The sequence below is a fragment of the Anabas testudineus genome, chromosome 3 (assembly GCF_900324465.2).
Source record: "Anabas testudineus chromosome 3, fAnaTes1.2, whole genome shotgun sequence".
Classification (NCBI taxonomy): domain Eukaryota; kingdom Metazoa; phylum Chordata; class Actinopteri; order Anabantiformes; family Anabantidae; genus Anabas; species Anabas testudineus.
The window spans coordinates 16165214-16180510 of record NC_046612.1 but is presented as its reverse complement, the minus strand read 5'-3'; the positions used below and the strand labels follow the sequence as shown (position 1 = coordinate 16180510).

General features: G+C 37.5%; 2 protein-coding genes across 3 annotated transcripts; one reads left to right on the top strand and one right to left on the bottom strand.

Annotated features, from left to right (window-relative positions):
- Positions 1-1113: 1113 nt before the first annotated feature.
- Positions 1114-8629, top strand: LOC113174464 (excitatory amino acid transporter 2-like). Its single transcript, XM_026378505.1, has 10 exons — positions 1114-1252; positions 2692-2844; positions 3524-3774; positions 3872-3980; positions 4344-4470; positions 4547-4780; positions 5763-5957; positions 6264-6398; positions 7292-7502; positions 8558-8629. The coding sequence occupies exons 1-10, from the start codon at positions 1120-1122 to the stop codon at positions 8627-8629; spliced, it is 1620 nt and encodes a 539-aa protein (XP_026234290.1). The 5' UTR covers positions 1114-1119.
- A 2369-nt stretch (positions 8630-10998) lies between these two features.
- LOC113174957 lies at positions 10999-15297 on the bottom strand. 2 transcript variants are annotated; one of them, XM_026379180.1, is made up of 7 exons: positions 14854-15297; positions 14600-14743; positions 12604-13376; positions 12162-12357; positions 12007-12069; positions 11841-11919; positions 10999-11749 (listed from the first exon to the last, which is right to left on the bottom strand). In XM_026379180.1, the coding sequence occupies exons 2-7, from the start codon at positions 14694-14696 to the stop codon at positions 11581-11583; spliced, it is 1377 nt and encodes a 458-aa protein (XP_026234965.1). In that variant the 5' UTR covers positions 14697-14743; positions 14854-15297; the 3' UTR covers positions 10999-11580. The 2 variants fall into 2 exon arrangements, with proteins under 2 accessions (XP_026234965.1, XP_026234964.1); XM_026379179.1 differs by having other exon boundaries at positions 12162-13376; positions 14854-15296.

Sequence of the window (15297 nt, the reverse complement as noted above, 5' to 3'; positions counted from 1 at the left end):
ACTGTGCACGTCTGTGTTCTACACAGGATTTGAAGGCTGCACAGGGGACAGCTGATCTTTAAGTCAAAGAGGCTTTACGCCACACCACAACAAACTTGAGACACTCATTGATTCAATGACATGATGAAGCTGTGAGGTTAAAATGTGCATAGTAGGATAGATTAGATCCTGAAAACTGAAAATAATTACCAGTGTCTTTTAGCAACAAAATTACCAAAGTCTGGAGACCCCCTCTGTAACATATTGGTATGTAAAAAACTGCAGAAGGCCAAATTACACATACACATATTAGTATATTAGTAAAATGTACTTGCAAAAATTTTCCCAACAAGCATGCACCTCTAGAAACTCGCATTCCTTGATCACATCTTTGATTCAACACACAAACATAATTTTTCTTATTATCATAAATTACTATGCATGGACATACAGCAGAAGCAACAGCAGCAGTAACAAAGAAGGGGCAGATGAGTAGCAGCTGGTGTTCTGTTTACTCAAAGTTACAGAGAAAAACATGATTAATTTGTTTAAAATGCAGATTATAAAGATGCCCTGTATTGATTCTGTGCTAATTCTTCTCAGATTCATTAATTATGAAGTGCAATTTGCTAACTTTTACAACTTGGTATGCATTCAGAATGTAGAGAGTGCAGATTAAATTGAATTTATTCATGTTTGCATATTCCTTCATTAGATGCTTAATGACACCATAAACCCATTTTTAACATAGTAACTTCATATGTAATATGTGAATTAATTGACTATTGCATTTTTGCAATTAGCTAGCACTGCAGCCAAATGCCAAAATATCAATACAATTTTCCCAACTTCTGCCCCCAGTTTGGATTGACCAGGATATGCATAAATCTTTCCAGTGTACATGATGTAACTAATTAATAGTTTTTTTTTTCCTTACCAGTGATGTCCTACTGGTTGTGGAGGGTTCATATTATCCCCACAGATGCCAACACTACAACCACAGTGGGCAGGAATGCTGCCCTGGTGTCGTGCTAACTCATGTCTCTGAATTTTAGAGGTTGTCTCAGCACCACATGTGCCCATATGTGTATAAAGTATAGCATACTATTTTTTTTATTTACTTCTTTCAGTGCCAACAAAATGCAGAAGCAAGTGGAGGTCAGGATGGATGAGAACCATCTGGAGCCAATAGTGGTGAACACTCCAGAGAGTGTATGTGGCAGCCTGTGTGATAAAATCATGAAGAACATGGTTCTCACTCTTACAATCCTTGGTAAGTGAAAGAGTCATGCTATTCCCATCAATCCCACCACAATCCATTCATTTCATTTCGAAGATTCAAGAAGCTTTATTGTCATTCCACAGACATACGGTACTGTATACTGAAGATGTTCTTCTTCTACACTCAAAAGAGCTCATCCTTTGCAATAAAACACATTACATACAACAAGACGATACAGTAAAGTAATCACATAGAACAACAGAAAACAATACACAAGAAAAGTTTTCTTAAATGTGATCCTTTAATTAAATGAACATGTCCAAACTGTATACAGTTATAGTTTGTACGGTCTTAAACCTTAAGCACTGTTAAGTGCCTTGAGATGACTACTGTTGTGATTTGGAGCTATACACATAAAATTAAATTTAATTGATATCAGAGTGATTGGGAATAGAAAGAAAGAGAGAGAAAGAGAGTTTCGATGCTATAGATGATCTTTCAATGTTTATATAATGTCCAGTCTAAAGACATTTATTAGAGTAACAGACTGAGCCGCTGTGCTACCTTTTATAAAACAAAACCTTTTTACTGCATTCTATTAAGATATATTTGTTCACACCTTCTTTTTTGATGATACAATGGGAGAAGTATCACTATGATGTCTCTACAGTCATGTTACATTTGAAATGCTGTGCAAAATCTAAGTGAGGAGCTACTTTAATGTCACCTGATTGCCACTCACTAGAGAATGCTTTTCACTTCACTTAAAGGCAAAAAGGCCACTATTTTGTTAAAGCCCTTTAATTATGGATGACCATGGCTTAGTTGGTAGGGCGGTTGCCTATCAACACCAGGGTTGTAGGTTTTACTCTCAGTTCCCCCTGATTTCAGGTCATATGTTAAAGTGTTCCTGTGCAAAACACTGAACCCTTAAACCTCAGTGCTTTAAATGTGCTTACCTGTCCACAAGAACTTCCCAAAGGAGATTAATAAAGTATGAATTATGATAATAGTAACAATAATAATAATAATAATAGTTCTTGATTTTGCTCACTTGTTTTTATTATTCAATTATTTTTTAATTCAATGTGGTGGTGTAAAGTGGCTCAATTCCAAAATTTGTTGTTCCATTACTTATGGACCATACTGTATGTACATTTATATTGAATTAATAAATATATGTATGTTTTATTTCATTAGCTGCTGTTACATAGGTAAATTGATGAAGTTAAAACTTACATTCATCACATGTAGACAATAATCACAGTATAGCAACATCATGGCAAAGCATAAGATGAGGTTTTTATATAACATTGTCTTATATATATATATATCTATATACATACCGCAATTAGCACACGATAATTCTTTATTTTTCACACAGATGTTGAAATATTTATTTAAGCTCATTCAGACTTGGTCATGGTTTTTAACTTGTGGTTCAGAGTCACGTAGCTCTGTTTTTGATTTATGTATTGTCGCTGGCTCAGGTGTGTTTCTAGGCTCCATCGCTGGAATGCTGCTGCGGCACGTATCGCCCCTGCCTCCCGATGTTATTATGATCATTGGCTTCCCAGGGGAAATACTAATGAGGATGCTGAAGATGCTTATTTTGCCTCTTGTTGTTTCCAGTCTGGTCACAGGTGGGTGAAGTACAGTAGCTGCTGCAAATGTTTCTTGCAAATTTGCTGACAAGTGACCTGAAATGAGATCACATGGTGCTACTTGTTGCTATCTGGGACTTGAATTGCAACATGAGCATTAAGAGAGTAGACAGATCTTTTGAGGTGAACTGAGAAATATAAAAAAAAAAAGTTAATTTTTTTTATATAGACAAAAAGCTGTGCAGAGGATTGGAGACACGCAGTTATCACTGGCTGTACAAGTACACAGATGTCATTGTTTTTCCAAACTTACAGTATTTTTAGTGCAAACATAAACCTCATATGACTTACAAAATAAGGCTATACATTCTGCTTAGATTTAGCCAAATGCTGCAAAACTGATAGGTAAGGATGCTGCTTCATATTGCAGATGGATAATGACAGATGGATAAAAAGAATATTTCCTTTCTTTTTTCTTTTTTTATTTTTCGCCAATATGTGCTAACTGTGCTGCCAGCAGTTCCACAGAAATACACATATACTGTATACATATATAATAGATGCTGCAGATGCATATAGCAAACATCTAACTTTATATTATATAATAAAGAGAGAAAAGTTTGAATAAGTGGGATCCATGAACAAATGTTGTATTTTAGACTTGTTTAAATGCTGAATGCTTTAATTTATTGTCCTGTAAAACACGTTGTGCCAACAGGACTAGCAGGTTTGGACGCCAAATCCAGTGGCCGCTTAGGCACAAGAGCCATGGTGTACTACATGTCAACAACAGTGATCGCAGCTGTCCTGGGAGTGATCCTGGTGCTCCTTATCCATCCCGGGAACCCCAAGCTGAGGGCTAATCTTGGGCAGGGGAAGAAGAACGACGAGGTGTCCAGTGTGGATGCTTTTTTTGATCTAATTCGAAATCTTTTCCCAGAGAACTTGGTGCAGGCCTGCTTTCAGCAGGTAGGAGTCACAAAGTTTTCACCCACCATGTACTGTAAAGTCTGAGTCATATGTCAGCTGTTTCAGCTCTTTGTTATTTTCTTTGCTTGTTGTGCAGAGCCAGACAGTATCTACCAAAGTACCAGTGCCCACTAACAGGACCAAAGCACATCCACAGTTCACAGTCAAAAAGTCACTTCACTTCAAGAGTGGGATGAATGTCCTGGGTACGTGGCAAGTTTCTAAACATAGTTAGTAAACAACTGATAAGAAAATGCAGTTTTTAAGAAAAACATTTACAATTATTTGTAGATGTTAGATAGGTATGAAACAATAGTTCCATACCTTTTTAAAAATTACTGTATCCATAACGAAAATAATCACTGTTCAATTCACCAAAACCTTTAGATATTTTAAACATAGATAAATAAAATGTGCCAAAAACAGACCTACTCTGAGAATATAACAACAATAGCTAATGTAAAATCCATGTGTCTTTCAATGAGCCATTAGCCATCACTCCAGGATATTTAATTTCTAATTTAATTAATTATGTGGTCATTTAACTCTGCTGTATTATGTTTCTTTAGGTCTGATTGGATTCTTTGTGGCTTTTGGAGTTATAATGGGGAAAATGGGAGAAAAGGCCAAGCTGATGTTGGACTTTTTCAATGTCCTGAATGAGATTGTTATGAGGCTTGTTAGCGCAATTATGTGGTAAGTGCTGTCCACCCTAATGTTGTGGCTGACTGGTGTAATTCTTATGACGAACATATCCTGTGGTTATCTTCAGGTACTCTCCCATTGGTATCGCCTGCCTCATCTGTGGAAAGATCATTTCCATTGCTGACTTGGAAGTCGTTGCAAAGCAGCTGGGGATGTACATGGTCACTGTGATAGTGGGCCTCATCATCCACGGAGGCATCTTCCTTCCACTTATATATTTTGTAATAGTAAAAGAAAACCCCTTCAAGTTCTTCATGGGAATTTTCCAGGCTTGGGTCACTGCACTTGGAACAGCGTCAAGGTATGAGAGCTTTCTATATCTAAATACTGATGAGCACCATCTTAAATTCCTTCCCAATGTCCTGCTGTTTATGTAAATCCCCCAGTTCCCCTTATACCGGACCATGTGCTAAATGATGTTTTCTTGGATGGTAATAATATTGTTCAGCCACACCCACCACATGGTGCTTCTAATACTGGGATGTACAGGGATCAGCATGGCCACTCCAGCCCCAAACACAGCAAGCTGCAAAACCACTATATGTGTATATATTTGATAATTGCTAACATTCAATTTTTCTAACCCCTGTTAACCTCAACATTACAATTGGTTTCCAGTAGTAAAACCCTATATTCTAATTAAGATTTCCTGACTAAATAGTTTAACCAAATTACAACGAGAACTTATATTTCAAGTGGGAACTATGAAGTAGTCTTATCAGTCACTTGTCCTCCATGTGGGATACCTCTCTTTTACTTAATGTTTTATTAATGGCATGAGATACACTCGTTCCTCTCCTGAAGTGAGCTTGGTCATTTCAAGTGCCTGCCTGCTCAGTGCGCTACCATCTACAAGAAGCACTTATTAATTATCAAGCAAAACAAACAAAACAACTGCTGAGTCACAACCGCTGTCTCTGTGAGATTCACACTGTAAAACCAGTAATTACTTTTGTTTCTTTGGGAAGTTTAACTCATAAAATCTTTAGCCAGCATAAGTTTGTTTCCTGTAACAAATTAATAGTGAATAAATTACCATAGTTCAAAGTGCTTCTGTTACGCTATGAATACAAGAACGGTCTCATTAACTTTAAAAAAAACTTCAAGTGCAAATTAATTCATTACTCTCCAGTCAGTCTGTACTTTGTGGTAAAGTTTTTCATTATTTGAAGTTTTCAGGCCCCAGTTGGATGCAGTGTTTGCAAACTGAACCGCGTGTCCATGACTATCATAGTAAAGCATCTCCTCCTGTTGTGTTTTGTTGGTTTCTTTGCTCACTGCAGTGCTGGGACCTTGCCTGTCACGTTCCGATGCTTAGAGGAGAATCTGGGCATCGACAAGAGAGTAACGCGTTTTGTCCTCCCTGTGGGGGCCACCATCAACATGGATGGCACAGCGCTTTATGAGGCTGTGGCTGCCATTTTCATTGCTCAGATGAATGGGATTCAGCTCGACTGGGGCCAGATTGTTACTGTCAGGTGAGAATACAGATATGACAACATATTTGCATGTAATATTTTCTCAACAGGGTTTTAAAGAATGAAAATATTGTCATTTGGGATTTTTTTTACACGTTTAATTTTAAAATGTATAGACATGTATACATAATGTACACATGTCAAGATGCTTGGTGCTTTAAAAATGGCTGTATGTGCACAAGAATTACAAATATAATATTCATTTTATTACATATTATTATATTGGATGTTAAAAGTGTGCAGCAGCACACGATAGAGGCCTGTGGTTTTTCCTCCTGCTAAAAGTTAAAACTGTCTCCTGTTTAGTATGACAGCCACCCTGGCCAGTGTTGGAGCAGCCAGTATACCCAGTGCTGGACTCGTGACCATGCTTCTGATCCTCACAGCAGTGGGGCTACCTACTCAGGACATCAGCCTCCTGGTCGCTGTCGACTGGCTGCTGTGAGTTCAACATCAAATCAAATATATTATTCAGCAGTTACAGGCGTTAGATGTTTGGTTTCTTTTGTTAAAGCAATCAATGTATCAATTACAGTATATCTGAATATGTATGTATTTAAAATACATTTTCCAGTCAGCACTAATTAAAAAGTCACAGTTTCCTGCTGTTTTATAGTTTTGATAAAGTAAATTATAATCAACAATAAACTCATATTAAATAAGAAACAAATTTTAATGAAGAATACTGTGTACACATACTGTATACGTTGTCATCCTCAGGTGTATGTCCATCACCTGAGGATGAGAGGAAAGAAAATACAATATACACAAAGTGAAAGAGAAAAAGGGTGGTGCAGTACTTGGTGGCACTTTCAGGGTTTAATATAATACTGATATCACTCTGCTGGGAATAAGCTGCCCCACCTACAGATTCACCTATTTACAGATATCATGTTGACTCTGCGATTGTAAGTTATTCATATAATGTTGAAACTCTTTTTAGAAATGTTCCCGGCTTTTAAAACCTTGAATAGCTTATACATTCACAGAGCCACTCAGAGCAGTAATCACATTCAGGGTCTTTTCATTTATTTTAGTATTTTTTTCTTTTCTTTTTTTGTGTGTCCTCAGTTGTTAACAGCCTAAAGCCGTGCTGGCATCTCTGTGAGGTTGCCAGGCTAAATGTCAGCATGAGCGTGCTAATATGTTGACAATAACAATAGCTTGGTGACATTTTGTCAGGTGTCATGTTTACGATGGTCACAATCTTCATTTCAGTTGTTTGCATGTTAACAACTGCTATACCAAATATGCATTTAGTTATGCAGGTATTTGGTAGTTATCCAGCTATCCTAACTAATCACTATCTCTCATGTCTCCTCTTCAATATGCAGCGATCGTTTCCGTACCTCAGTCAATGTGGTAGGGGACTCGTATGGAGCAGGTATTGTTTACCACCTTTCCAAAGATGAGCTTGACACCTTTGATGCCCAGCAGTCCCGGATGGATGACTTTGAAATGGCAAAGACACAGTCGTTCTTTGAAAATAACACCAACCAAAATGTTTATGCGCATCACAACTCAATCTTGATAGACGACTGTAAGGTACATGTCACATTAACGGACATAGAGACCTGTATGTAGAGAATCCTCCCCAGCTCTGTCTATGTGCTGTGTGCTTGTGTTTCTTTTCTATCTGACTTCCTATATTTGTGTGAATAATAAATCTCATAATTTTCCTTAAAAATGTGGTGAAAAGCTAAATAAATATTTTTATATTTATTTGTTCACCTGTTAATCAAATGAAAAAGCAGTTTTTGTGATACCAGGTTTATCAAAAGTAACATTTGTTCTTTTTATAATATACTTTGTAAAAAAAACTTTGTTTTTCTCTCATGAAATCCAAATGAAAGTGTTTTGATTTTTAAGCACCAATCATATCCAATGCATTGTCTTGTGCACTATTATATTTGACTTTTGTTTTTCTGCTATGTCTTGATATTATTATTTCATCATTTTTTTTTCTTTTGACAGTATAATTGGACATGTATTTGTGGTAGCCCTGACCAAATTACAGTTTTCAATAATTGGCCATCAGAGTTTTTGTAGCCAGTGGTATACATAAAGACTGCTGTTTCAAGATGTTTTATTCAAAGTAATGCATACATTCATAAAATGCCGGTCTCACATAGTTCCCATACTTAAGCTTTCTAAACCAAAAGCTGCAACACTGCAGTTAATTTAGGATCATTTCACTCACAGAATTATGTTGATATTTTATTGCCTGTATAATGCAACTTCTTGTCCAATATTAAAGTTGCGTTATGATCATTTTGATAACTGATGAACATTGTAATTCGGTTGGGCAGAGAATCCATAAAATACATGGCCAGCTCTAATACTCTATGTGATTTAATTATGTCAGCAAAGTGATGCTATTTACAAGTCACTGAGACTTGTAAATAGTCTATTACTACAGTACACCATTGTATCAGTATTAAAGTTGACCTGTTTTTAAGTTGGGGACTAGCAAACTTAAATCAGTCCCAGGCTTATTGGCCTGAATGTAATAAAGCAATGGCTTCTCTGCTCCCAGCCGTTCGGTTGTAAATGACGGTGCCTTGCCCCAATAGTTAGATTTTCTTGGTAATTGCTTACAGGTCACCATGGGCACAAATGGCAACACTGCAGAGTTCTCTCTTGTTGAAGAGGACCCATGGAAATGCGAGTAAAGCAGAATCTGATGCTTCTGCACCAGCTTTTACTTTCTACCCACACAACAACACAAACAACAAAAAATTACTTACAAAAAGAAGAAAAAGTGGAAGCTGACAGTTTCAGCTGTACTGCAAGAACAAACAGCTGACCAGTCTTTTTCTTTCAGCTACTCGTCTTGGTAGCTACTGGAGCAAACTATAGATGACTCACAAACGCATATTAGATCTTATATTTGTACTAATTAGACACAAACTGTAATGAACTTGTGCATTTCATGAACTTTTACAGAAGAATAAATTATTCTGTTGCCTCAGGGCCTTATTGGTGCTGCTGCAAGTTTCCTGTCCTGTAAACGAAAGAATTCTTCTTCTTTGTGCAACATCTTACTTTTTTAAATTTTGTTTTATTTCATTTTATTATTATATTATTATTTTTGTATTGCAAAATATCCTTTGTAGCTTAAAGTGTAGAGAGATAATGTGTGGATGATGGCCTTGAAAGTTTAATTTAATAACAAGACCAAGTGAGGAATACTATAAAAGTTAGCATAAATAAACTTAGATAAAATGTTACAGTTCAACTTGGACATATTTGACTTGACATATTTCATGTTTTGTGCATCTATGCTTTCCCAAATGTTTTGTCTTCTTATTATATTTCCGTAAACACCTAACCAAAGGTTGAAAGTAACGCGAACTGAGTTTGTGAAAACAAAGCGCAAACTGAATGAAACGGTGCTACGTGTGGCAATATGATGTAAGTGCAGGAGGGTTAAACTGCATTAACTTTGACTGTTTAACATGTGGGATTACACCCTGATGTCACACACACGGTCAAGCCTAAGACGCAAAGCTTAGGACTTAGATCATAAGAGAAGAGGGTGAGGCTGCTAAATGTGGCAGCACACGGTACAGGATGTGTTGCAGAGAGCTGTAAAGCAGAAACACAGCATGCAAAGGATGTCCCCCAAGTTATTTACTGATTTATTACTTATTATTATATTTTGTTACTGAGTGAAGCAGTGAGTTTCTGTTTGTAGTCAAAAGTATGCCTGTGTACTGAAATTCACCTGTTTATGTGTTTCTGAGAGCAAGAGAGGAAACTTAGACGTTTAATGAGAGAGAAAGGGGGGTGATGACTCCCAAACTTACAGCAGGCCAGTGCATCGCTCTGTGTTTTATTTCACACTGTTTATTTCTTTACTTCAGTACATGACAACTTTGCCTTGAAGATGCCAACTGCACAGCGCAGTTAGATGACTGTATTCTGGATAAACGTTATTAATATTAATTTCAGCAGAATACCAGGACTGAAAGGGGAAATGAAACAGCCCCACCTTCCAGCTTTGCTACCTTCTGCATGTCGACAGCTGGGCTTATCAAAATATCACTTAGTTATGCATACTTTATTCTATGAAAATACAAAACAAATAACCACCTTGTAATCACATGCAGAGTTAATTAGCTTTGGTCATGTGTTTAGCAAGTGCATATTACATTCTGCCTCCAGCGCATAACTCTGAAGCAACAAGGTGATTCGATGTTGGCTGTATATACAATACAACTAGGTTACGACTAGATAATGTTTTCTTTTCTTTTCATATAAGCAACTGCTTATATGTTTATGTTTAAAGTGCCTCCTTGCACTTTGTGTATATACTCTTCTTAGATAAATGTAATCAGAATTGTTTTTGCTATACTAAAGGTTTCTATAATGACAGTAACTATATATTTATAGACATAGGAGGTAAATTATTCAAATGATTGTAAGGGAAGAAAGTCGGGAATTTTTCACCTTTTTAATAAGTGAATGAATGAATGGTGTTATTTACTCAGTGCAGATTGATGATTATTTAGGAATTATGAGCACAGTAAGTCAGTTGTATGTGTTTGACAGTATTGGTGTTGGCAACTACAGTATGTCTACATTTTGTGAGACCTCAGCGAGCCGCCCAGTCTTTGGCACAAGTTCTGCCTTGCTCAAAATGAAAGACAGTCTTCCTTGTTGATTATCAGCATACCTTGATTTATGTCAAAAATCCATGTAATCCATGCAGTCCACATATATCCTGGACATCACCTGTCCATCTGTTTCATTTGTCATTTGTCACTAGTGTAGTTTTCCATGAACATGTGAACTTGTTCAAATTTTAGATAGTGAAATGTAGCCTATATTTTTTATCTTTGTTTTTGATTTGATGCACACTTTGGTCCAATAATGTTTTCTTCTGTCTGAACCATCGACTTTCACTGACTAAATATAAGCAGGACTTCACTTGAATCAATTTAACTAACGGAGAACACAAAAATATCCATCAAGTAAATGAATTGAAAGAGTGTTAATGTTTTATCTGTGCATATTAATGGAAACAAATAAATGCTTATTCATGAGCTGCTGTTGTCTTTATTTCTGAGATGAAAACGGATGTGAGCATATGAACGTTCTATACATGCATGTTACAATATCAGAAGTGTTGTGCACGTTGTCAAGAAAAGCACATGAACGTGGAGAAAAGAGAGCCTTAATATAAGTTACAAAATGGATTCTTACTACAATTATTTTTAAAATAATATTGCAACAAAAACACTTAGCAAAGGCCAGTTTTACTCAACTAAACACAAATATTTTCCATGTGTCAACCAAAGGAAGCCAAGAAATAAAAACACTGTCCTATTTGTAATATATGGCATTTGTACCACTTACCTGAACAGTTTATAGTTAATAAAATATCTAATATGACAATAAATACATCCACCAAAGGTGTGGTCAGAGTTTTTAAAAGTCACCCGGAAAAAAAAAAAAAAAAAGCTGATTATGATTCTTGTTTCAGACTGGGCTCAGAACTGCTGAAGTCCACAGAAACGTTCTTCTCAAAAACCCTGACGATCACATTCATCTCCCCTAAAACACAGTCTTGTGGTTCTGTAATGAGTCTCAATCATCCTGTGGGTCTTGTTTCTGTACCTCAGTGTGATGTATAGGTCTCTGGAAGGTCATCCAGAGGGATGACTGTGTACTCTGTTGTTTTTTCATTCTCCCTGGGCCTGTCTTCGTGTAGGAATGTCTCCATCTCTAGCTCCCTCTGTTGACTAGTTTTGGTTTCCAGCTGGGATACCTGGTTTGGTCCATACCACCTGTGCAATGAGGACAAGTGAGACTTTAATCCTATTCTCAAAAAGCGTAAGTGAAATATGTTATTATTTTACCCTGTTGTGAAACACTTACCTTTCTTTGGTAACAACGGCAACACAGACGATTACCAGTGCTGCAATGCCAACAATACCAACAAGGATGATAATCCAACCTGGCCATATAAAAAAGTAGGCGTTAACAAGATGGACAAGATACAGTTTAATTGTGCAGAAGTCTGGCTACATTTCTCTGGACTCACCTGGCGTACTGTGTCCAGCTTTCTGGGGTGAGTCACCAATAGGGCTGTAGTTTTGTTTCCGTTCTTAAGTAGAAAACATAAAAACACAGGCTTAAATTCTTCAATAGATTTTGTGAAGGTGATTGTGGGCACAGTCTTTCCAAGATTTGATTTACCTGTTTTAACAATGATAGACTTAGAAAGGTCCTCATCATTTTCCGAGTCTACTTTCTCACTTCTTGTGGTCAGTGGTGATGCTGTGGAGGTTGATAAAGAAGTGCTGGCTTCTTTTCCAGGGCTGGATGGCACACTAGGAAGTGTAGTAGTGTATTGCTTCTGCAGCTCTTCATGTCCAGACCCTAAATCAAGAATGTCTGTACTGAATGGGTGATTTAAGGAAAAGGATTGTGCATTTGTCTTTTCTGCAACAGTTCTCTCAGAAAGCTCCTCAGACATTTTTGATCCTGAGTCTACTGCCTCACTTCCTGTGGTCACTGGTGGTTCTGTGGAGGTTGATAAAGCAGCGCTGGCTTCTTTTCCAGGGCTGGATGGCACACTAGGAAGTGTAGTAGTGTATTGCTTCTGCAGCTCTTCATGTCCAGACCCTAAATCAAGAATGTCAGTACTGAATGGATGATTTAAGGAAAAGAATTGTGCATTTGTCTTTTCTGCAGCGGTAAACTCAGAAAGCTCCTCAGCCTTTCCTGATCCCAATCCCGACTCTACTTCCTCGCTTCCTGTGGTCAGTGGTGGTGCTGTGGAGGTTGACAAAGAAGCCCTTGCTTCTTTTGCAGGGCCGAATTTCACACTGGAAAGTGTAGTAGTGTATTGCTTCTGCAGCTTTTCATCCCCAGACCCTAAATCGAGAATGTCAGTACTGAATGGATGAGTCAAGACAAAGGATTGTCTATTTGTCTTTTCTGCAGAGGTTAACTCAGAAAGCTCCTCAGCCTTTACTGATCCTGAGTCCACTGCCTCGCTTCCTGTGGTCACTGGTGGTGCTGTGGAGGGTGATAAAGCAGCACTGGCTTCTTTTCTAGGGCTGAATTTCACACTAGGAAGTGTAGTAGTGAATTGCTTCTGCAGCTCTCCATCTCCAGACCCTAAATCCAGAATGTCCTTAGTGAATAGATGATTTAGGACTAAGGGCACTGTGGAGGTAGCGCTCTGGGCTTTTGAAGCACTCTGAATTGTTGTGACATAGTGGTCTTTATCATTCTCTGTTGGATTGCTCTCAATCATTTCACTCTTTTTGAGGCCCAAGGACTGCTGCTGGAACGCTTGAACAGTTGTGTTTCTTTTGGGTATTGGAGTAGTGAGTGACGGGATAAGGAACTCATCCTTCATAGACTCTCGGAGGACGTCGCTCTCATCTTTGGTGAGGATTCCAGCTAAGACAGAGAGAGGAGAGACATGAGTGGAAATGAAAGTTACTAAGCTTTTTTTAAACAAATTTACAAAGAGACCACACAGGGATTAAGTGCTTCACCCCAAATTCTTGTAGAAACCTGTGTTGTGGTAAGAGGGATGATTAATCCTGGTGGATTTGGTTAACAAAAGAAAGACATCCCTATCAAAGCATTAGTTTTATTAAGATCCTACTGCAGGTTTGACACACCCAGGACATTAAAAAAATCGTGACTTTTCTTCACTTTTAGCTGAAAGGAAGATATTGTTGGATCAGGATTTTGTGTCATAAAAGAAGAGGAAGCAAGAGGACAAGTCAAACAATTACCTCAAAACAGCTCATAACAGTTCTGATTTGATATGCATTTTTTATTGCTCTTTGCTATTTGGGCTTATTGAATCCTGATAAGTATAAAAACTAAGCATCAACAGTTTCAGAAAATACATCATATGCCTTCAACAACAAATTATAACACATTCAAAACATTTTGCATTAAAAACTAGCAATGCCTTTTGCTTGCAAGCACAAGAACCCAAAATGTGATGTACACGCATGTGTACGCCAGGTCCTAAGAGGATATTTATATATATAACCCTATGGCTGGAATCTAATCCCACATCTCCACTCTCCTTTTCTTGTTGTGCTGTGTTTAGTTCTGATGTTAGTTCTGATGCAAGATTAGATATTTGGTTTCACCTTATTCAAAACATGCACATGAATGCACCTCCCAGAGCACTTCTGAACATTATACAAAGACATGGCACAAAAGCACGTAATCTGGATGTGCCAGTGAAACCTCTCTACCAACAATGAAATATGACTCTTATAGAACGAGTTACATCTGAAACATAAAAAGCATCCTAGGTGGTGGCAGGGCAAGTGCTGACGCAAAGGATATGAAAAAGGATACCATGAGAGTTATTTAGTTAATTGTCCTTCTGATTCCTGAATTGAAACAAAACAAACAAACAAAAAAACTAAATCACTTTGCCAGAGACTTTTGTTAACCCTCTCTGAATCTTAACTGAGGATGTAAGGGAAACACCAACCATCTCCTCTCAATTTTACAGTTCTTACAAACTCTTTACAAAACAAAAATACATTGCTAATAAAATCCCATTCACACTAAGCTATAATGGAAACAATTAAAGTATTTAACAGACATACACAAAGACAAATATATGAAGAAAAATGACATTCACGTACCATCAACAGGTGTTGAGTGGACAGCAGCAAGAAATCCAAGCATCACTCCCACAAGAAGATTCTTCATCTTTATTCCAGAAACTGGTGATGGAGCCATGAAGTGAAGTTAATTCCTACAGAGCTGGAACCATTTGACACACTGACCTGCTAATAAGACTGAAGTGAATCACGGCTTTTATACATGGAGGAAGGTAGGTGTTTCATCATGAAAACAATGACTGGCAACACGAAAGCACCCATGAGGGCTGGCATACCTGTGGACACACCTTCTTCTTCACACACTTCCTGATGTTTTCTTTTTTTTCTTCTTCGTTCTCTTTAGGTATCCCATACACATATTAATGAAAAAATGATCCACATGAATACATCCATTTGGCCAGGTCCATATAACAGTAAATTACACATCAGGTGTAAAGTATAGGGAAGGAAAATTAAACAAAGCCTTGACACCGGTGATGGTGGGGTGACTTTCAGGTAAGATGAGTGCTGAATGATGGGAACTCCTCTGCACAGAACCTAGTTAAGTCACTGGATAATAGAGAGGAAATAGAGAGGGAAGCCTCAGGCTGGATGACAGTTGTCTTCTTGTTTGAACTTGCAAACCATCGTCATTAGTTTTCCCTAATCTCAGAAGAGGAAGTATCAAAAAGCTTTTTTTTTTTGTATGTTGTACTCCAGCAGCAGTTTTTTTCTTTTTC

What these genes read in the sequence shown, in the direction of transcription:
- LOC113174464 (XM_026378505.1), top strand. Translation starts at nt 1,120, where the DNA reads ATGCAGAAGCAAGTGGAGGTCAGGATGGATGAGAACCATCTGGAGCCA. An exon ending in TCTCACTCTTACAATCCTTG is followed by an intron (nt 1,253 to 2,691) that starts GTAAGTGAAAGA and finishes TCGCTGGCTCAG; the next exon opens with GTGTGTTTCTAGGCTCCATC. An exon ending in TGCAGGCCTGCTTTCAGCAG is followed by an intron (nt 3,775 to 3,871) that starts GTAGGAGTCACA and finishes CTTGTTGTGCAG; the next exon opens with AGCCAGACAGTATCTACCAA.
- LOC113174957 (XM_026379179.1), bottom strand. Translation starts at nt 14,696, where the DNA reads ATGGCTCCATCACCAGTTTCTGGAATAAAGATGAAGAATCTTCTTGTG. An exon ending in GTCTATCATTGTTAAAACAG is followed by an intron (nt 12,070 to 12,161) that starts GTAAATCAAATC and finishes TTTCTACTTAAG; the next exon opens with AACGGAAACAAAACTACAGC. An exon ending in GCCGTTGTTACCAAAGAAAG is followed by an intron (nt 11,750 to 11,840) that starts GTAAGTGTTTCA and finishes CTCATTGCACAG; the next exon opens with GTGGTATGGACCAAACCAGG.